The sequence below is a fragment of the Macaca nemestrina genome, chromosome 11 (assembly GCF_043159975.1).
Source record: "Macaca nemestrina isolate mMacNem1 chromosome 11, mMacNem.hap1, whole genome shotgun sequence".
In the NCBI taxonomy this organism is placed as follows: Eukaryota; Metazoa; Chordata; class Mammalia; order Primates; family Cercopithecidae; genus Macaca; species Macaca nemestrina.
Genome location: NC_092135.1, coordinates 687,729 through 709,374, shown reverse-complemented (window position 1 = coordinate 709,374; position 21,646 = coordinate 687,729). Strand labels below are relative to the sequence as shown.

The window sequence follows — 21,646 nt, the reverse complement described above, 5'->3', positions numbered from 1 at the left end:
ATTTCCTTCCTGGCCTGCCCCTCATTATAGGTTGGGTCCTACTTTAAGCTTCCTCATCCGTGCAGTAAAGGCTTGGGGATGTTTAAACACTACAAATTCCAAAGGAAGAACTGGCCCTTGATCAGCTTCTAGGAGATCACCCTTAAGCCCTAGGAATATCCTGACTGATGAGAGTGACTTTGTGTATCTAGGGCCTTGGGCCATGCCTGATAATTCCCCCAACAATATGATTTATGGTCAGGGGTGGGTGGGGGGCTTGAACTATGCTGTATTAGTCTGACCTTTGGAGGGGCTAGAGACTGAGCAACTAAGGTCAGCCTCATGGGTGCTGCCTGCCTAAATGACTGACCTCCAATAAGAACCCTGAACACCAAGGCTTGGGGAACTTATCTGGTTGGCAATATTTCATAGGTGTCACATATTGAGGCAGACTGAATGAAGCATCGTCCACGTGATTCCACAGGAGGGGACACCTAGAAGCTGGTGCCTGGGATCTCCTGGCCTCTACTCTAAGTGCCGTTTGCCTTTGTTGACTTCAGTCTGTACCCTTACACTGGAATAACTCAGAACCTCTGGTATAACCATGTTTTTGAGCTTCAGTCAGCGCGCTTAGCACACATAATGGGGCATCACTGTCTGTCTCCCTGTGCTGTGATTTCTTTAAGGGCAAGAAATGTGTATGATTCATCTACCATCTCTAGAGCCTAGCACTGTGCCTGGAACACAACAGGTGTTAAATAAACGTCTGGCTGCAGGAGAGGCCTAGCCTGTGGATGCTCCTGAGCCGGATGCATGCTGCAGAGGCCTGGGGGCAGGGGGGATGTGGAAGCAGCATGGCTTCTCCACCAAGAAGGGATCCCATGACACTGACCATGGAAAAGCAGGTGAACATGAAAACTGTCACCCCAGAAGCCCGAACTGGGAATTTGGCTTGTCAGATGACACATCCAGAACAGACACTGTGAAAGCTTCAGCTGAGTACCGGCAGTGTGGCAGCACGGCTGATGGGCTGGAGGCTCCAGGGTCCCGAGGGGAGATGAGAACAGCGGGGCAGAAAGAAGAGTCACGGAAATTCCACCCTGTCAGCTACATTTCGCGTTCGGATTCTGCCTCAAAGGGAAGTCCTCTCCACAACCAGATGAACGACATTTCCGTGGAAATGCCAACACAGAGCATTTAAAATTCAAGGAGTCTTTTGAAAGCAAGGCGAGTCTAGAGGTCCTGCCTGGATTCTCTGTCTACTGCTGTGCCCTGTGAGGAAGCTGCTACCCAGTCCCAAGCACTCACTTTTCAGATTCTTGCTGGGAACTCCAAAAATGTTTAGCGACAGGCCCCACTACAAAAATCACACACAAATCAAGCTGTGCTAAGGATCCCTGACTGGGAACTCTTAATCTTCCTTAAGAGAGAAACGCAGTTTAGTTAAACACATGTGTCCTTTGTCTCAGTCGTTAGACTAGTCAAACAGAAACACGATGTGCCACCAATGGCAACTCAGTGGGGCACAGCCCCCAGATCAATACCCCTGACTAGAGTCATGGTATTTTAGAGGTAATTAACAAAGAGGTCAGACCTTCACTTTTAATTTCTTTCCTTTGCAAATAGGAAAGCTGGCACCCAGGAAAAAGCCATGGTTGTTGAATGAAAACAGTAACATCAGCGAGCATGTGAGCAGTCAGGACTATTCCGACGCACCAGTCAGACCGGCACGCTACCCGTCCTCGCTGGCACAGACTGGTTGAAAACCCAGCAAAGGGTCCCATCACGTTATGCGCACCCGGGCCTGAAGCTCTGCTCAGACACAGCCTCACCAGGTAACTTTGGGTAAGTTACCACACCTCTGAGCCTGTTTCAAACCCACATTAGCAGGGAATACTGTGCCTGGCATGCAGGGAGTGCTCCAAAGGTAACTTCCCTTCCCTCCTCCCTTCAAGTTCTCCTCCTTTACCAGCCTTTTCCAACCAGATTTCCTCATCTGAACCACATATTCAAAGAGGATTATTTGAGTGCCTGTTTCCGCAATTCCTCCCAGGGACGGGAAATAGCTAGTGCCACTGTAGAAGAAGAGAGGCGAGTCTTAGGCACCACAGTTAATTCTGACCAGTAAAGAAGGACAGACAGCTTCACAGACTCAACCAGCTCTAAGGCATACACGGCAGTGTCTTTTCACACGTCGAGCATTGGTCACTGCAGACGCAGGTCCTACCAAACAAGGCAGGAAGTGGGGGCAGAGAAGATGAAGAGGTGACTTTAAATGTCTTCCTCACTGCCTCTGTGGCTGGTTACTCACCAGCACTCCCGGGGTAGTGTGCTGCCTATGGACCTAGAGATACCCAGAGCCTATCCTCAGTGGTGCAGTGTCTGCGAGGGGCACAACATTCATTTCCGGGTCTCACATCAACTCTGACGACATCACGTTGTTTTAAACCCTGCCCTGCCATTGCCAGGCAGCCCTGCACCCCTCAAAGAGCAACCTCCTAGGCCTCAGCTTTTACCCTGTCCTCCTTCCCCACCCCCTGCCCCCAACTCTCTCTCTCTCCAGATCTTCATGCAAACATCGCTGTTATCTCTGAAAATCATCCAGGCTGCCTCTGTGTCCCTGGGCTGCCCTAATAAACCAGGGAGTCCCTGGATCTCAGGGCTGCCTAATAAACTAGGGTCTCTTCCATTTCCATCTGTCGCACTGGTGCACTTACCCTGGGACAGAAGGAAGGAAGGAGGAGGTGTCCCCAGGAGGACTGAGGCCTCTGGAAAGGAAGGAAAACCGTCTAAGGAAAGGGGCAGGAGTCCGCTGCCAGTTTGCTTCAGGCCCCACTTAGGATATAATCTAGCTTGGGGTTCCCAAAATGGGTTCTATTTAAGCTCCAGAGAGGAGGGAAAGGACAGTTTCAGGGGAACCGGGATGTGATGGAATCAGAGCTGCAGAACAATGGAAAATTCTCAGTTGGAGGAGACATCAACAGCTGGATTATTCAACTTTTCTGAATTTCATGTGTATGTTTTGGGAGAGGGCATATGAGTCATGGAGTGCTCAATGCAGAGGTCTGCATGTCCTTCACTTTCCTCTTCCAAACTCGCTGACTGCAAAGTCCAAGCCCTGAATCTGTCATTCCAGGTGCTCTCAACCCATCCAGAGCCGACCTTGCTCTATGCCTCCCCAACAAGGCCTGTGCTCCACATTCTGCCATCCCTATGGCCCTCTGCTCGTCTGCCTTTGATGCTGTGACCCCGACCTCAGAGTCTCATTCCACACCTAAGTGAGGCCCTGTAGCTTTCACAGGGTACACCTCCAGCCCCATGCAGAAGCATAGTGGGTGTATAACTCCCTCATTTTCAGGCAGCAACTGTCTCCCTTTACAAACCCCACTGCAAAAGCTACCATATTTGAGAATGTTCGCAAGAAGTGAAATATAAGGAATTCTGTCAGCAAATAACCAAGGGTAGGTGATCACCATTCATAAAACCACTCTTGACTTCCTTGCTCGATTAGTATTTAGGGACAAAATCTTCTCTCAACCAGTAACCCAAATTCAGCCCTCCAGGTAGATTCGGGAGCACTACAGGGAGCACACGGTCCCAGGGGACACCAGAGCAATGCCAGGTCTATAAAGCACAGTCTTGTTCAGAGGGCCCAGGACCAGCCCCCTCCGCTGGGAGCCGCAGCCCTGGGGTCAGGACCAAGCACACTCACAGCCAGGTGGCGCAATCCGTTCCACCCTCCGGCGGCGGCCCTCTTCCATCCTCCTGGCTTTACAGAGGCTAAGCAGCTGCCGTAGGGAAAGCCAGACAGATGCAATTGGTCAAGAACAGTTTGGGGAAAGGAACACAGCGCATCAGGCACCAAATTCTAGTCTCACCTTAATCACTCAGTTTCCCAGTTGACAATGCGCCCTGGTATGGGGGCCAACAAGGTCCCGGCTGTAACAAGTGGCCCACCAGTAGACGTGGATCAGAGAGACAGGTAGGGGGAATCAGAAGGAAACCAGAAAAAGAAAAGGAAGAGCAGGGCGAAGCAATGGGAAGGAAGGGACCAGGAGATGGAAACAACAGGCAGAAAGTGAGGGAGGAGAAGGAAAAGCAGGAAGAGGGGAGGGTCGCAGGAGCACAGACCCGGGCGCGGGAGGGCGCGCGCGGCGCGGGGGCGGCGGCGCCCTTACCGGCGGTGGCCGAGCGCAGGCTCTCCAGGCTCCAGGAGCGGGACAGGGCGCCGCGCATGCCGCCGCGGCCGCCACACACCACTCCGCTGCTGTCCGAGTCGGAGCCCGGGGACAGCCCGGCGCTGCTGCTGCTGCTAGTGCCGAGATCGCCACTCGTCTGCCCGCTGGACTCGCTGGGGCATTGCTGCGCCCGCATGCAGGCGGGCCCGAGCTCCAGCCACAGGCTCGGGGGAGGCTGGGCCGGGGGCGGCGGGGCGGCGGCCGCGGGGCTGCCGAGGGACGGGACGCGCGAGCCGGGGCCGGGGTCGCCGTCGGAGGGCAAGGGGCGTGCGGGCGGCCGCGCGGCGTCCTCAGCCCCATCCTCGTCGCCGCGCGGCCGCCGCTCCGGGCCCGCTGACATCATGGGGCTCCGTTAAGGAGGCTCTCGGCTGGCCCCAGGCTCGGGCTCTGCGGCCGCGGCGGGGACCCTCGGCAGGCGCGGTGCGCCCGCGGCTGGGAGCGAGGCCAGACGCCCTCCGGGCAGGGCGCGGCGCGGCAGCTCGCTGCCCACTACTGGCCGCCCGGGCTGCGCGGAGCCGCGGCAGCGACCCCAGTGCGGGTCGCGGGCCCGGTCGGCACGCGCTCACGCAGGCGCGCACGCAGGACTGGAGCGGCTGCGGCGGGCGCGGGCGCGGGGCTCCGGGTCGCTCTCGGTGCCCGCAGGGCCGCGCCGCCGCCACCTGCGTCCGCAGCCTGTCAGGACAGGGCCATCCTGATGAGGCGACGCCCAGGCGCGTCGTGGCGGCGGTGGTGAGGACTGGTGGGCGCCCACTATTTCTTCGCAAGGATTCCAGCTCGGACCGTTGGCGGCGCGTCCCACGCCATCCCGGGCGAGGACGCAAGCAGGTGGCCCCGCTATCCCCGGGCAGACACCGGGCGGGCAGACGGGCAGCGCCAGAGGGGGAGCGCGCGGCCCAGACACGCCCCTCATCTCCGCTCAGCCACGCGCCCCGTGAGCGGGAACCACCTGCCGCCTGCGACCCTCCCAACAGCCCTGGCAGGAGCGCGCCCTTCCTGGGGCACACCCCGTGGTGATTAAGGGGCAGTGCAAAGTAGTCCATGCCAAACGATTTTAGAAAGCGTGTGGAAGAGTTCAGTGACTGGATTTTACAGTGCAAGAGTTCACACACAAAGATGGGGGCCATGAGGTGCAGGGCAAGGAGCCAGGAGTTACAGGTTTTTTCCGGAGTGTCTGTGCGAGGTGGAGGGTGGATAGGGAAGGGCATTACTATTTCATCTGCCCCTCCCAGACACACATAGGTTCTTGTAGGTTCTTAGAGTCCACCCAGAAGCTCCACACAAGGTGACAAGAAGTCAAAATATGAAATGCAAATGCAAATTGCAGGAGGTGAAGAACTGTGGGAGACTCGGTCTCCCTTTGGAGGTTGAGGGGCAGTCGTGATAGCGGCTAATCAGGGCTGCTGATGGCCTTCCCCTGACTGCCCACCCCCGCCATGTGCATCGCATCATAGTTCCCCCAAAGCCCTTGGGGGCGGGTTCTAATGTAAGCAGCAGAGGTATTGAGAGGGAGAGGATGAAATGAGAGGTGCATGCGTTGCTCCAGCACACCAGCTAGTATAGGGTGGGTGTTAGAAAACTGGGCATTTGGTGCTCTGCCCTCCACTGGGGTCCGTTTCCTGTGGCCCATCTCCATCTGGAAGCTATATGTGCTCCAAGCTCTGTACCATAGGGGTTCTGCAGCTTCATAGACCCTGTCCCCTTCTCCTTGTGAGACCTCTAGTATCTTGTCTATCTTGAGTATATGAATATCCGACCTAACAACCCAGGGGCTGGGGCAGTAGGCCACCACAGGCCTATGTAGACTAGAAGCTCCGTACATGCTTAAGGTAATAACTGGTGTTGCTGGGTGTTTAACTGGATGGGAGTTGGGAGGTGACTCAGATCATCACATCAAGGCCCCCTCCTCAGTTCCTCCAGCAAAGAGTACCTTTCCTGGTCACTTTATACCCAGCATGCAACCTTCCAGCCTCTGCTTCCATTCTTTTTTTTTGAAACGTTATCTCGTTCTGTCACCAGGCTGGAGTGCAGTGGTGCGATCTCGGCTCACTGCAACCTACGACTCCCTGGTTCAAGCGATTCTCCTGCCTCAGCCTCCCAAGTAGCTGGGATTACAGGCATGTGCCACCACGCCCAGCTAATATTTGTATTTTTAGTAGAGACGGGGCTTCACCAGGTTGGCCAGGATGGTCTTGATCTCCTGACCTTGTGATCCGCCCGCCTCAGCCTCCCAAAGTGCTGGGATTACAGACGTGAGCCACTGCACCCAGCCTGCTTCCATTCCTTCTTGTCCTTGGGAAGAGCAGTTCTCCCACTCCTCATTTCTCATGCAGGCTCTTCTGCATGGGGTCACCATCTGTGTCCTACAGCTGTCCTTCCAAAGTTGCAAGCTTAGCCCTGGTGGGTGGGGAGAAGTGCTGGGGCCACTGCCAGAGTCCACTACCCCTCCCAGGCTCTGCAAGTCTTGTGCGGTCTACTTCCAAAATAAATGTCCAAGTTGTCCATTTCTCTCTTACTCTACTGCTACCACCGCCATACTGTGCTTGGTGACAGTGTCAGTGTCACCCACTAAGCAGCCCAAGGGAGCCCTAAAATACACATAATCACATCTTGTTCCTCTCCTGCGTCAGTATCTTCAGAGGCTTCCCCTCACACTTAGTAAGACCTGGGGGATGCTGCATGTTCTGCCTGACTGACTTCTCCTCCTCCTTCTGTCCCTCTCTGTCCCCTGCTGCCTGCACTTCTGCTACAGCCGCCACCTTGCTGCTGCTCCTTCTCACCTCAGGGCCTGGCACTTACTGCCCCTTTCACCTGGGATGCTCTTGGCTTTTCATGGCTTGGCTCCTTCTTGGTCTTCAGATCTCAGTGAATGTCCCTCCTCAGTGAGGCTTCACTGATTCCTTCCGAGCACTTATTCTGTCTGTCAGTGGCTTGCTGCTTCTCCCCTGTCTGCTCCCTGCAGACCAGGTGTGCCGTGAGGGCAGAGGGGCCTTACCCACCACTGTGTCCAGGGAGTACAGTGCACCTGCTGCAGTCTCTGTGCTGGGCAAGCAGCCCCTGGAGGAACGGGGCGGGGGGGTGGGGCTGGACCCAACGGTCAGCTGGGAAGGAAAGGGAGGATTCTCGCTGTCTCGGGTCAGGACTTTTAGGGGCATGAGGTGTGCTGCTAAGTGGAAGGTGCCACGCCAGTGCAGAAAGATGGCTGTGGCCTGAGCAGGAGCCTGTGTGAGCCACTGTGTCAGGCAGACAGCCGAGCCCCATGCTTTTACTGAGTCCATTTTCCTTTTTTTTTTTTTTTTGAGACGGAGTCTCACGCTGTTGCCCAGGCTGGAGTGCAGTGGCGCGATCTTGGCTCACTGCAAGCTCCGCCTCCCGGGTTCCCGCCATTCTCCTGCCTCAGCCTCCTGAGTAGCTGGGACTACAGGCGCCCGCCACCGTGCCCGGCTAATTTTTTGTATTTTTAGTAGAGACGGGGTTTCACTGTGGTCTCGATCTCCTGACCTTGTGATCCGCCCGCCTCGGCCTCCCAAAGTGCTGGGATTACAGGCTTGAGCCACCGCGCCCGGCCTCCATTTTCCTTTTTAATCTTCTGGAGACCTCAGTAAATCTCAATCAGGTCTCCTGCTCCTAGCTGTCCTGTGGGTAAGGGTAGAGTGTCCCCATTTGAACTCCAGTGTGAAAAGGGGATCCATGTTTCGTAAGACCCTGGGGGTGAGGACAGCTGAAATTAACACCATCAAAGGTGCTGGAGATCTCTGGGGATAAAGACTGGCACAGGGAGACTTAGCTGCCTTCACCAGGGGAAGATTCCATCCCCAGAAAGCTTACAGACCCACTTCTGGTACTATTAAAAGAGATGGGTGATCCCTTTACCATCACATGGTAGGTTTATAATCATAAATAATCATTTAGGTTCATTTACATACATTGTTCATATACAGTCATGCGTTGTTGAACAAGGATATGTTCTGAGAAATGTGTTAGGTGATTTTCTTGTGCGACCATCATAGAGCATAACTTACACAGCCTAAATGTACAGCCTACTGCACACCTAGGCTATCTGGTAGAGCCTATTGCTCCTAGGCTGCAAACCTGTACAGCAGGTTACTATACTGAATACTGTAGGGTGGTAACACAATGGTAAGTATTCTTGTAACTAAAAAATCAAAACATAGGAAAGGCACAGTAAACGTATGGTATAAAATATTAACATAGTAATGGTACACTTGTATAAGGGACTTAACGTGAATACAGCTTGCAGGACTGCAATTTGTTCTATAAAGTTTATAACGTCTACATAGTGTACTTCACATTCACTCATCACCTAGTGATTTTTTTTAGCTCCATTGTAATCTTAGGGGACCACCATTGTATATGCAATCTGTAATTGACCAAAATGCTGTTATATGGCACATGACTGTATATATATAGTGTGTATATGTATGCAATGTGTGTGAGTATGTATATACGAATTAATAATGCAGTGTCTTTATCAGAAAGGTCAGCACAGAAGGTTCAGTGTTTTTTGAGGCTGGCTTGATGATGTGAAGGTGGTCAACGAAATTCTACTCTACATGTAAAAACAGAAACAGAATGGGATCAAAGCTTATCTAAGTCTACAGACAGCCTTCTTCCCTGTCTCTCCTAATTAACCCTGCACTTCAGTTTCCACGACAGTGCTGGATGGAAAGAAGCCCAAGGCCAGAGTGATGTGGGTTCAATCCTGGGTTCAGTTCTGTCTCTTACTAGTTGTGACCTTGGGCAAATTACTTAATCTTCCTGTGTCTTCTCTCCTCATCCACAAATAGGAATACTGACAACTACTTCTGCAGGATTATTGTGAGGATTAAGTGAATGATGTGTAGATAGGCAGCCGCACCTAGCAATGTCTGAAATATTAGCTGGCATTTATTAAGCATATACCAGATGTGAGGTACGTTGCATATACTATTTAATCTCTACAACTTTATCTAATAGCTTTTATTTTAGCCCCATTTTGCCACTGAAATTAACTGAGGCTCAGACTAATCCAAGGTTATACACCTGGGAAGTGGTGGAATTGGTTCCAGTGCTCGCCACTCATGCTTTGAACCACTGTGCAACCATTAATTCCCTTTCTCCCCACTCAGAGGATTCCCCAGACACTCTGTGTTGGAATACCATCAATGTCCTTGGCAAATAACACCATAAACCTTCTATATGCAGCACATCATGCTAGCTGCTGGGGATATAAGAAGGAAGTTTAAGAAATGTATCTAGGCCGGCCGGGTGTGGTGGCTCATGCCTGTAATCCCAGCAGTTTGGGAGGCTGCGGTGGGCGGATCACAAGGTCAGGAGGTGGAGACCATCCTGGCTAACACGGTGAAACCCTGTCTCTACTAAAAATACAAAAAATTAGCTGGGCAAGGTGGTGGGCACCTGTAGTCCAGCTACTTGGGAGGTTGAGGCAGGAGAATGGCATGAACCCAGGAGGCGGAGCTTGCAGTGAACCGAGATCGCACCACTGCACTCCAGCCTGGGCAACAGAGCAAGACTCCGTCTCAAAAAAAAAAAAAAAGAAATGTATCTAGGCCATGCGCGGTGGCTCATGCCTGTAATCCCAGCACTTTAGGAGGCCGACGTGGGCGGATCACCTGAGGTCAGGAGTTCGAGACCAGCCTGGCCAACATGGAGAAACCCCGTCTCTACTAAAAATACAAAAATTAGCCTGGCTTGCTGGCGTGCGCCTGTAGTCCCAGATACTCGGGAGGCTGAGGCAGGAGAATCACTTGAACTTGGGAGGCGGAGGTTGCAGTGAGCCAAAATTGTGCCACTGCACTCCAGCCTGGACAACAGAGTAAGACCTCATCTCAAAAAAAAAAAAAAAAAAAAAAAACCTATCTAGATATGCCATGAGCACAGCCATTCAACATCTCTCTAAGACTCTCACTGAAATGACCAATACTAGAGAACATGAGATTGACTTTTGCAGGACAGTGAGAGGAACTCCATTGACCTGCTCCTCAGTGAAACTGGTGAACACTTTTAAAAACAACCATTTAAAACATCTGAAATGGTCCTGAAGAGTAAACAGCAAATAAAGAAACATCTATTCAAGGCCAGGCATGGTGCCTCATGCCTGTAACCCCAGCACTTTAGGAGGCCGAGTTGGGCAGATCACTTGAGGTCAGGAATTCAAGATCAGCCTGGCCAACGTGGTGAAATCCCGTCTCTACTAAAAATACAAAAATTAGCCAGGCGTGGTGGTGCATGCCTGTAATCCCAGCTACTCGGGAGGTTGAGGTGGGAGAATTGCTTGGACCAGGAGGGCAGAAGTTGCAGTGAGCTGAGATTGTGCCACTACACTCCAGCCTGGGCAACAGAGCAAGACTCTGTTGCCGCCCGCCTCCCCAGCAAAAAAAAAAAAAAAAAAAGAAAAAGAAAAAGAAAAAAAGAAACATCCCTTCAAGAAAATCAATGACAATTCAGTAAGAAAGGTGAGAATCTGTAGGGTTTTAACCAAGATCGTTCCCCTCTCCCCCTTTACAGCTCAGTGAGGCAGAGACTCCACTCCAGACTACAGCCAACAACACAGGGCTCCTTCTCCCCCCACCTCTCAGCCAGGGATCTTTCTTCCCTGGAAGAGGAGGACAGTGGCATTTCTCATCCTGCCCCCAGCCACCTGTTGCTGAGGCTCAGTCAGGAAGCCACCTGTTACTGGTGAGAGTGCCGAGCCGGGGTGACTTCCTTCTTTGGCAAGCTGAGAATACTGAGGCTTGGATAGCCTTTCCCCCTGCTTCTAAGGTGGTAGTTCCATGCCAGGAGAGGCCAGCTGAGACGGCTTTAGGCTACTGCTCTCCCTCCCCAAGGGCTCGCAGAGCTTGCCATTGTCCCCACCACAGAGCTCTGGCTCAAAGATTTTGCTTGGGGGAAGCAGGTTGTAAAACAGATAGCTCCTGATCTTTTCCTAAAGGAACTAGGCTCAGTTTGTAGCAGAGCATGGAGAAGCTGGAACCTAAAGGTGCTTTCAAGAACAGTGGAGGTTGCAATGAAAGGAAATGAGGGGAAATCTGTGGTTCTAATGGAGATATAGCCTGGACCCCACTAGTTTGTATGAGAGGACAGAGAATAAGGTAGCTGGGAGGAGCCCTTCTAGGATCAGAAGAAATACCAAACACTGACCTCAGAAAGTGATCCTTTCTGAGGTGCGCCAGAATTTGAGAGCTTGTAAAGCAATTTATGCCCCAGGACAATATTGAAAATAACAGAGCAATCAGCAGCCAGTGAGTGGAGCTTAACAGTGTGGTGTGGTCAGAGAAATACAGAAGACAGCCCTAGTAAAGCCACCATCATCCATGAGTGACTGTAGGCATACCCAGTGCTAGATCTCCTTTAGGAGCAACATCAGAAGGTTAACCCCATGGGAAGGGAAACAGACTTCACTAAAATAAAACAGTTCATCTAGTTAGTAAATAAGCAAATAATAGCAAACCTAGTGGGGAAGTGGTTCTCAGACTGGCTATAATATTATCTAAAATGTCCAGTTTCCAACCAAAAATTATGACATATGCAAAGGAACAGGAAAGTCTGACCCATACAATGGGGAAAAAACCAGGTAATAGAAACTGCCTGTGAGAATGACTATGTATCAGATTTATCAAGTCCAAAGTAGTAATTATAAACATGTTCACAGAACTGAAGGAAACATGATTAAAAGACAAAAGATGTGATGACAATGTCTCATCAAACAGAATATCAGTGAACATATTCAAAGTTTTAAAAGAAATTCTGGAGTTGAAAAGTACAATAACTGAAATAAAAAGTTCACTGGAAGGGCTCAAGAGCAGGTTTGAACAGATGGAAGAAATAATTAGCAAACTTGTAGATCGATAGAAATTACTCAAGCCAAAGAACAGAGGGAAAACCATGAAAAAAATGAACAAAGCCTCAGAGAAGTGTAGGACACCATTAAGTGCACCAACATATGTGTAATGGGAATATCAGAAAGAGAGAAAGGAGAAGGGGAAAATATTCAAAGAAACAATGGCTGAAACTTTCCAAATGTATTGAAAAACAATAACCTACACACCCAGGAAACTCAGTTATTTCCAAGTAAAATAATTCCAGAGATCCACAAAGACACATCATAGTAAAAATGCTGAAAGTAAAAGAAAGTAAAAATGTTGAAAGGGGGAATATATCCCAAAAGCCACAAGAGAATAGCAGCAAACAACATATAACTTATCAAGCCTTCTTCAATATGATTAACAGTTGATTTCTTAGCAGAAACTCTAGAAGCCAGAAGACAGTGGGATAGTTTTGTTAAATGTGCTAAAAGGATTTTTAAATATTTATTTATTTATTTAAATTATACTTTTAAGTTCTAAGGTACATGTGCACAACGTGCAGGTTTGTTACATACATATACATGTGCCATGCTGGTGTGCTGTACCCATTAACTCATCATTTACATTAGGTATTTCTCCTAATGCTATCTCTCTTTCTGCTCCCCACCCCATGACAGGCCTCCCTGTGTGATGTTCCCTGCTCTGTGTCCCAGTGTTCTCATTGTTCACTTCCCACCTATGAGTGAGAACATGCGGTGTTTGGTTTTCTGTCCTTGTGATAGTTTGCTCAGAATGATGGTTTCCAGCTTCATCCATGGCCCTGCAAAGGACATGAACTCATCCTTTTTTATGGCTTCATAGTATTCCATGATGCATATATGCCACATTTTCTTAATCCAGTCTATCATTGATGGACATCTGGGTCAGTTCCAAGTCTTTGCTATTGTGAATAGTGCTGCAAAAAATATACATGTGCATGTGTCTTTATAGTAGCATGATTTATAATCCTTTGGGTATATACCCCATAATGGGATCACTGGGTCAAATGGTATTTCTCATTCTAGATCCTTGAGGAATCGCCATACTGTCTTCCACAATGGTTGAACTGGTTTACACTCCCACTAACAGTGTAAGAGCATTCCTATTTCTCCACATGCTCTCCAGCATCTGTTGTTTTCTGACTTTTTAATGATCACCATTCTAACTGGTGTGAGATGGTATCTCATTGTGGTTTTGATTTGCATTTCTCTGATGACCAGTGATGAGTACTTTTTCATGTGTCTGTTGGCTGCATAAATGTCTTTTTTTGAGAAGTGTTTGTTCATATCTTTTGCCCACTTTTTGATGGTTTTTTTTTCTTGTAAATTTGTTTAAGTTCTTTGTAGGTTCTGGATATTAGCTCTTTGTCAGATGGGTAGATTGCAAAAATTTTCTCCCATTCTGTAGGTTGCCTGTTCACTCTAATGGTAGTTTCTTTTGCTGTGCAGAAGCTCTTTAGTTTAATTAGATCCCATTTGTCTATTTTGGCTTTTGTTGCCATTGCTTTTGGTGTTTTAGTCATGAAGTCTGTGCCCACGCCTATGTCCTGAATGGTATTGCCTAGGTTTTCTTCTAGGGCTTCTATGGTTTTAGGTCTAACATTTAAGTTTTAATCCACCTTGAATTAATTCTTATATAAAGTATAAGGAAAGGATCTAGTTTCAGCTTTCTACTTATGGCTAGCCAGTTTCCCCAACACCACTTATTAAAAAGGGAATCCTTTCCCCATTTCTTGTTTTTGTCAAGTTTGTCAAAGATCAGATGGTTGTAGATGTGTGGTGTTATTTCTGAGGCCTCTGTTCTGTTCCATTGGTTTATATCCCTGTTTTGGTTCCAGTACCATGCTGTTTTGGTTACTGTAGACTTGTAGTATAGTTTGAAGTCAGGTAGCATGATGCCTCCAGCTTTGTTCTTTTTGCTTAGGACTGTCTTGGCAATGTGGGCTCTTTTTTGGTTCCACATGAACTTTAAAGCAGTTTTTTCCAATTCTGTGAAGAAAGTCCTTGATAGCTTGATGGGGATGGCATTGAATCTATAAATTACCTTGGGCAGTATGACCATTTTCATGATATTGATTCTTCCTCTCCATGAGCATGGAATGTTCTTCCATTTGTTTGTGTCCTCTTATTTCGTTGAGCAGTGGTTTGTAGTTCTCCTTGAAGAGGTCCTTCACATCCCTTGTAAGTTGGATTCCTAGAAATTTTATTCTCTTTGAAGCAATTGTGAATGGGAGTTCACTCATGATTTGGCTGTTTGTCTGTTATTGGTGTATAGGAATGCTTGTGATTTTTGCACATTGATTTTGTATCCTGAGACTTTGCTGAAGTTGCTTATCAGCTTACGGAGATTTTGGGCTGAGATGACAGGGTTTTCTAAATATACAGTCATGTCATTTGCAAACAGGGACAATCTGACTTCCTCTTTTCCAAATTGAATACCCTTTATTTCTTTCTTTTGCCTGATTGCCCTGGCCAGAACTTCCAACACTATGTTGAATAGGAGTGGTGAGAGAGGACATCCCTCTTTTGTGCCAGTTTTCAAAGGGAATGCTTCCAGTCTTTGCCCATTTAGTATGATATTGGCTATGAGTTTGTCATAAATAGCTCTTATTATTTTGCGATACGTTCCATCAATACCTAGTTTATTGAGGGTTTTTAGCATGAAGGGCTGTTGAATTTTGTCGAAGGCCTGCTACAAGGATTTTTTAAAAAGAAATCTTGACAACTAAGAATCCTTTATGCAGAAAGCTAACCTTTCAAAAATGAAGACTAAATAAGGATTTTCCCAGATAAACAAAACTGAGAAAATTTGTTGCTAGTAGACCTAACTTATAAGAAATACTAAAGGGAGTTCTTTAGACTGAAAGCAAATGACCCCAGATGATAATGTAAATCCACATGAATACAAAAAGGGTACTAGAAAACGTAATTATGTAATTATAAAAAACACTATTCTTATTTTCTCTTTTCTTCTCTTAAGCAATTGTATAAAATAATATGTGTATAATGTATTATTGAGCATATAATATAAAAATGTAATATATGTCAATAACAGCATAAAGGAGATAGATGAGAGAAAAGCTGTAATAGGCTAAGAAAATGGTGACATATGGTAATCATTTTACTAATGCGCTTCTGGCTTTATGACATTGATAGGTATAATATGCATAACAATCATACCACACAAAAAGGGGGAAGGGAATAGAGCTATAAAGGTGTAATAGTTCTATACATTACTGGAATTAAGTTAGCATAAATCTGAAGTTGATGCTGGTAAGTTATATATATACATGAAATGCTAAAGCTACCACTAAAAACAAACCTTAAAAAATATAGCGAAAGAATCATTAATAAAATTAAAATACTACATTAGACAATATTCACTCAGTGAAACAGAAAACAGTAAAGAAGGAATAGAGCAATCAAAAGATGAGACAGAGAAAACAAGAAGTGAAGACATGCCATGAACTTGTGCCTATAGAAGATGGCAAATTTAATCAATAAATGTTATGTGTTCTGACTGCTCCACCAACCATCCATTCCTCTGTCTCTCTCCCTCTCCTTGGGCTTCCCTATTCATGAGACACAATATGGAAATTAGGCCAATTAATAACCCAGTAATGGCCTTTAAGTTTTCAAGTGAAAAGAAGAGTCACATATCTCTAAATCAAAAGCTAGAAATGATTCAGCTTAGTAAGGAAGGCATGTCAAAGCCAAGATGGCCCAGAAGCTAGGCCTCTCAAGCCAAACAGTTGCCCAAGTCCTGAAAGTGAAGGAGAAGTTCTTGTAGGAAATTAAAAGTGCTGCTCCAGTTAGCACATGAATGAGAAAGTGAAACAGCCTTTTTGCAATAGGAAGAAAGTTTTCGTGGTCTAGATAGAAGATCAAAAAGGAGCCACAGCACTCCTTTAAGCCAAGGCCTAATCCAGAGCAAGGCCCTAACTGTTTTCAATTGTATGAAGGCTGAGAAGTGAGGACGCCATAAAAGAAAAGTCTAAACCTAGCAGAGGTTGGTTCCTGAGATTTAAGGAAAGAAGCCATCTCCACAGCACAGAAGTGCAAGGTAGTAGAAGTAATCCAATTGCTCATCAACGGAAGAATAAATAAGCAAACTGTGGTGTATCCATACAATGGATTATTTGACCATAGAAAGAAATGAAGTACTGAAGTACATGTGACATGTGGATGAACCCTGAAAACATTATTATAAGTGAAAGAAGCCAGTCACAAGACCAGTTCCTACATGATTCCATCCATACACAAATCCAGGGCAGGGAATTTATAGGGACAGGAAGTAGATAAGTGGTTCCTTAGGGTGGTGGTGTGGGGTAATAGCTAAAGGTACAGAGCTTATTATAAGATGCTAACAATGTTCTAAAATGGACTGTGGTGATGACCGCACATATCTGTGAATATCCTGCCGCCGAACTGTATGTGGCTATAGCTCAACAAAGCTGTTTAAAAAATAGAAAGCATCCTTTACTAGTACTAGAGACTGATGAAGGGTGTTAGCCACAAGATACAACAAAGTGGTTTGAAGAAAGAGGTGACCGACAGCTTGTGAAATAACCACACCACCAGGTATTCCTGGTAAAACCCAGCCCACCCTTCCAAAGCCACAGGCACGGATTCTGGAGGCACCGGGGACTCTCAGAGTTGCACCTGGCCCTGCCGGCTCCACTGAGAGAGGTGCGGGTGTGGTGGGGATTTATCTTGGGCACCGACTTGCCAGGGAGAGGTGGCCTGCTCCCACATCAGGCTGATTCTTAGCCACCCTTCCAAACGTGGAGAAGAAATTCTAGTGAGGGGGAGGAGCTCCCTACCAGGACAGCGGACAGCTCCCCACAAGCCTTTAGGTGCTGACTCACAGCATTCATCACAAGAAAGCCTTGCCTTCCTCATCCTACTTCTGCTGTGTTTGAAGGACGTTAACGGGAACCGACAATAATCTCTGAAAGAACGTCACTTCCAGTGCTATTTAACAACACATCACTGCTGGGGGAGGACTGCTGTCCACACAGATGAGCAAATAAAGAAATTTCACCTCTTAATAAAAAACCTCAAAAGAGACCAGGCACGGTGGCTCACACCTGTAATTCCAGCACTTTGGGAAACTGAGGCGGGCAGATCACCTGAGGTCAGGAGTTTGAGACCAGCCTGGCCAACATGGCAAAACTCCATCTCTACTAAAAATACAGTTATCTGGGCATGGTGGTGGGCACCTGTAATCCCAGCTACTTGGGGGCTGAGGCAGGAATTGCTTGAACCCGGGAAGCGGAGGTTGCAGTGAGCCAAGATCGATCGTGCCACTGCACTCCAGCCTGGGTGACAGAGTAAGACTCCACCAAAAAACAAACAAACAAACCTCAAAAAAAGAGCAGATGAATTTGAAAATGAACTGAAACTTGGAAATAACGAGAACACTTCACAAAAATCCTGATTTTCTGTTCTTCGTGGTTTCAAAGGACATTGGAAGGATTGTTGCAGATTAAAAACATGATCACTGGATCACAAACTGCTAGTGAAGGCAATGAACACAGGTGAGAAAAAAAAAAACAGGAAAACAAAGCAGAAGATGAAATTGAGAAATTCTCACAGAACTGGGTAGAAAATGGATCAAAAAAATGAGAATGATGAGAAGTTCCAGGGATAGAAACTAGAAATATCATCTCTGTAAAGTAGAAATCTGATGAAGTCAGGCACAGATCAGTTGCAAGTGGAAGCAGTAATTAAGAAAAGAAAGCTTTCCTAAGCTCAACTCCAGGCTAGTCCCTCCCATTATCCTTACGACATAGGAAAACAGGAGCTATCACTCCTTTTTTGAAGAAAAAGGAATCTGATTACTTTCTTGCAGAATTTCTGAGAAAAAAAGAAAGAAAAAAGGAACCTGAGATAGAGGGAAATCCATGGATGTGCTCAATTTCTCACCCTAGGAGGAAGTGTGGCTAGAGCCCTGACTTCTGACCTCCAGAGCAGTGCCCTTGGTGTGCAGACGTGCTGGATGTCACTGGTAGCATGAAGGTTTTAAAATTTCTTCTGCAATGAGCTCATCTGCCAATTATTTCAAGTGACACTGAAATAATAGGACAACATGATTATGAAGCTCTGAATTGCAAGGAGGTATTGACTTGAAAGGCCAAAATCAGCTTTGAGGATTCTCTCTGGAAAAAAGATTCCTCTCCCTGGTTACTGTCCCTTTCACAAGATTCTAAATAACTCTATGACTTAATGAAGGGCTCATGCAAGAAATTGGGAGAGTTTGTTCAACAGTTGTCAAACACCTTTTCATAACTTTGCTTGTGAGTTTAAGATCATGACTGTATGTGGGGAAGAATAAAGCTCCACTTCACGGTGCAGCCTAAATACATCCATCTGCTGACAGGCAGCCACCACATCCACCAGCTAATCTGAGCAGCCAGCTCCCTCGGGACCAGCACCTCCAATGTGCTGAGTCAGCCTCAGAGCTCAACTCAGAGTCTGCATCAGAGCTGATTCCTTAGAAAGACACATGCCAAACTCCAGCATTCGGGGCCGACCGCCACGCACCGTCATCCTCTGCCTCACCGCACTGCCTTTCTATGGGCGCCACGCACCGTCATCCTCTGCCTCACCGCACTGGCTTTCTATGGGCGCCACGCACCGTCATCCTCTGCCTCACCGCACTGGCTTTCTATGGGTCTTCGGCACTGACAGGACCTGACTACCAACAGCCTCCACTGCCAGCCCGCTCCTCCCAAGCCTGGACAAAGCACGCGTTTGACAGGTGTGGCTGTTTTGTTTTTCTAACTCTCTTAAGGCTTTGCCCTTGTTTCACTTTCTTCAACACCAGATTTGGCCCCTCCCTCCAGCAGCCATGAGCTTTTAGACTGTAAAGTCACCACCGAACACAATCTGCACCCGCTCAAGACTTGAGACCCCACATCTGTCCTTCTACTGGAAGACAGATGTGCCTTGAGCCACACTCAGCATGTCCAGCCCCGCTGGGTTGGGTGTGACGAAGGTAGCTGTCACACATAAAGAGGCCCCATCCTGGCTCTCACCTGTGGCCCAGTTCCCTTCTAACACAGAAAGCCAGGCCTTTTGTGGACAGATATGTGATTTGAAGCTATTTGCTACAGTTCGGAGAAACGGACTCATAGAGGCTGCCATAAAACTCAAGGAAGAGGCCATTATTCATCAGAAGGGGAAGCACCCAAGTTCCATCAGCTGATTGGAGACAGCTCTCTACATGATTCTGTCTCCTTGAAGTTATATATCCTACTAGGAGACGAAGGGACAGTCCGTAGTCCTCCTCAGAATTAACTGATGGAGCCAAGCTGGGGGACTCTAGGAATTCCTTTTTCATTTTTTTGAGGTGGAGTATCACTGTCGCCCAGGCTGGAGTGCAGTGGCATGATCTCAGCTCACTACAACCTCTGCCTCTCAGATTCGAGCGATTCTCCTGCCTCATCCCTCAGAGTAGCTGAGATTACAGGCATGCACCACCACACTGAGCTAATTTTTTTGTTTTGTTTTGTTTTTGAGACAGAGTTTCGCTCTTGTTGCCCTGGCTGGAGTGCAATGATGTGATCTCGGCTCACTGCAACCTTTAGCGAGGTTCAAGCGATTCTCTTGCCTCAGCCTCCCAAGTAGCTGAGATTACAGGCATGCACCACCACGCCCGGCTAATTTTGTATTTTTAGCAGAGATGGGGTTTCTCCATGATGGTCAGGCTGGTCTCAAACTCCCGACCTCAGATGGTCCACCTCCCTTGGCCTCCCAAAGTGCTGGGATTATAGGTGTGAGCCACCACACCTGGCCTGTATTTTTAGTAGAGACGGGGTTTCACCATGTTGCCCAGGCTGGTCTTGAGCTCCTGACCTCAAGTGATCCGCCTGCTTCAGCCTCCCAAAGTGCTGGGATCACAGGCATGAGCCACTGTTCCTGGCCAAAAATTCCCTTTCTTTGGATAGTAGGCACTCCTCCCTAACTGAAGGAAGGGGACAATTGTTTATCTCTCTCACCATCAAGCTACTTCTGCCAGGCAAGTGGATACAGCTGCCAACAGCACTCACTTCTTGTCCTTCATGCCAAGATCCAGAGTACATAGCAAAAGAGAGAGGCGCATAACTCACCAGTGCCAGGTATATGCTCTGGCCAGCCCATGTGGTTCAGTCCCGTTGGAGCACTCTGGGAGAGTGGACGGCTTCTTCTACGGAGATTCAAAGACTCTGGAGAGGTAATGATCGTCTTTCTCCAGCACTGGAAGAGGAGGAAAGAGGCAGAGGGCAAATGAAGAAAAGAAATGACAGCTGTCATTGCTACCCTGCAGTTTTTCTAATTGCTGAGGACTTTTCCTTGGGAACGGAGCACACAACCAAAATATGCACAGCTCCAGGAGGTACTTTCACATCAAAACTCACAAGAAAAACTTCACCTGGAGTCTGCAGTGGGCAACCTATCTGGCCACATGGATAGGCTGTCATTCCATGGGTGAAGTCAGGATTGTGGAGAAGGTCTTCAGACTCCCAGCTCTCCCTGAGCTGGTCAGTCACACAGCCTGATATTTCCCCAAAAGCACAACTGTTAGTTTTAGCTAAGGCATAGTCTTTTTGGAATGCTTCATTAAAATATAACTCACGAAATCCGTGACATCTCCTAATTATGAAACAGACACTGCCCTTCGGACAGTAAGGACCCACTGTTGGCTGTGGCTTTGGGACGACCAGGGATGTGAGCCTTTTCTGTATCATCTCATTGTCCAGAGAGAAACCTGGCCCCTCTTGATTTTTTTTCTACCTTATGAAGTTCTTGTATTAACTTAAAAATTGTGGTATGTATTCAAATAAATGCTTGTTCCTTTACTTTTTGCTTTTGTATTCCTCATACTATTAAGCAAACAGTGCTTAGAAAATTCTTTTAGTGATTTCCAGAAACATCAATATACAAACAGTGATAAAGATGGAGTAGCACGCTTCACCCCATCCATTTGAACACAACTAAAAACCCTGGCTCCAGAGAGTTTATAGTCTGAGGACTCTAGAGGCAAACAGCAGCAGGTAGACGGGAAGGAAACCAGAAGTCAAAGTAACACTGATCCTGTGGTGAGTTTCTTGTTTTGTTGTTCCTGTGCTGTGCCCTGGTCTGAACTCAATACCAGCTTGAAACTGGACATAAAGGACTCCAAAAGAAGCCCTCTCAGATCTGAAGAGAGGGAAAAGGGTCCTTAAGGGCATGAGGGCTGAGGGATGTGTATTTTAGTGATGATTTCTTCCACCCTATTCCCCTAGGCAGTCTCATTATGGTAATGGCAGTGGTGGTCATGCAGACATCTAAACTTCTGAGGGACAGGAATCCTCTCTGGCCAGAGGAACTGTGGTACCAACGCATGGGAGAGAATCCCTGTTTCTTTTTTCTATCTCTGTCTCCCTGCCACTTGGTTTCGAGGCAGACACCGTTGCCGCTTGGTTTCATATGGCAGAGAGGGAAAATGAAAGCCCCAGCTTTCCATCAAGGAAACTAGGAATGGAGGGTTCCTAGACACCAGGAGGTGACTGGGAGAATGCCAAGAGGAAGGGTCTCAAGAAGA

The 21,646-nt window shown here is 47.8% G+C and overlaps 1 protein-coding gene across 2 annotated transcripts in view; it reads right to left on the bottom strand.

The window, feature by feature from the left end:
- Nucleotides 1-21,646, bottom strand: part of LOC105464145 (Rho guanine nucleotide exchange factor 4) — a 209,245-nt gene that overhangs the window by 78,723 nt on the left and 108,876 nt on the right. The window contains exon 4 of one of the 2 annotated variants that reach the window (XM_011711806.3): nucleotides 20,193-20,319. In XM_011711806.3, coding sequence (XP_011710108.2) covers nucleotides 20,193-20,319 — 127 coding nt within the window. Of the gene's footprint in view, nucleotides 1-4,157; nucleotides 4,403-20,192; nucleotides 20,320-21,646 lie in introns of those variants that run through there. The other variant, XM_071072498.1, reaches the window with a different exon arrangement.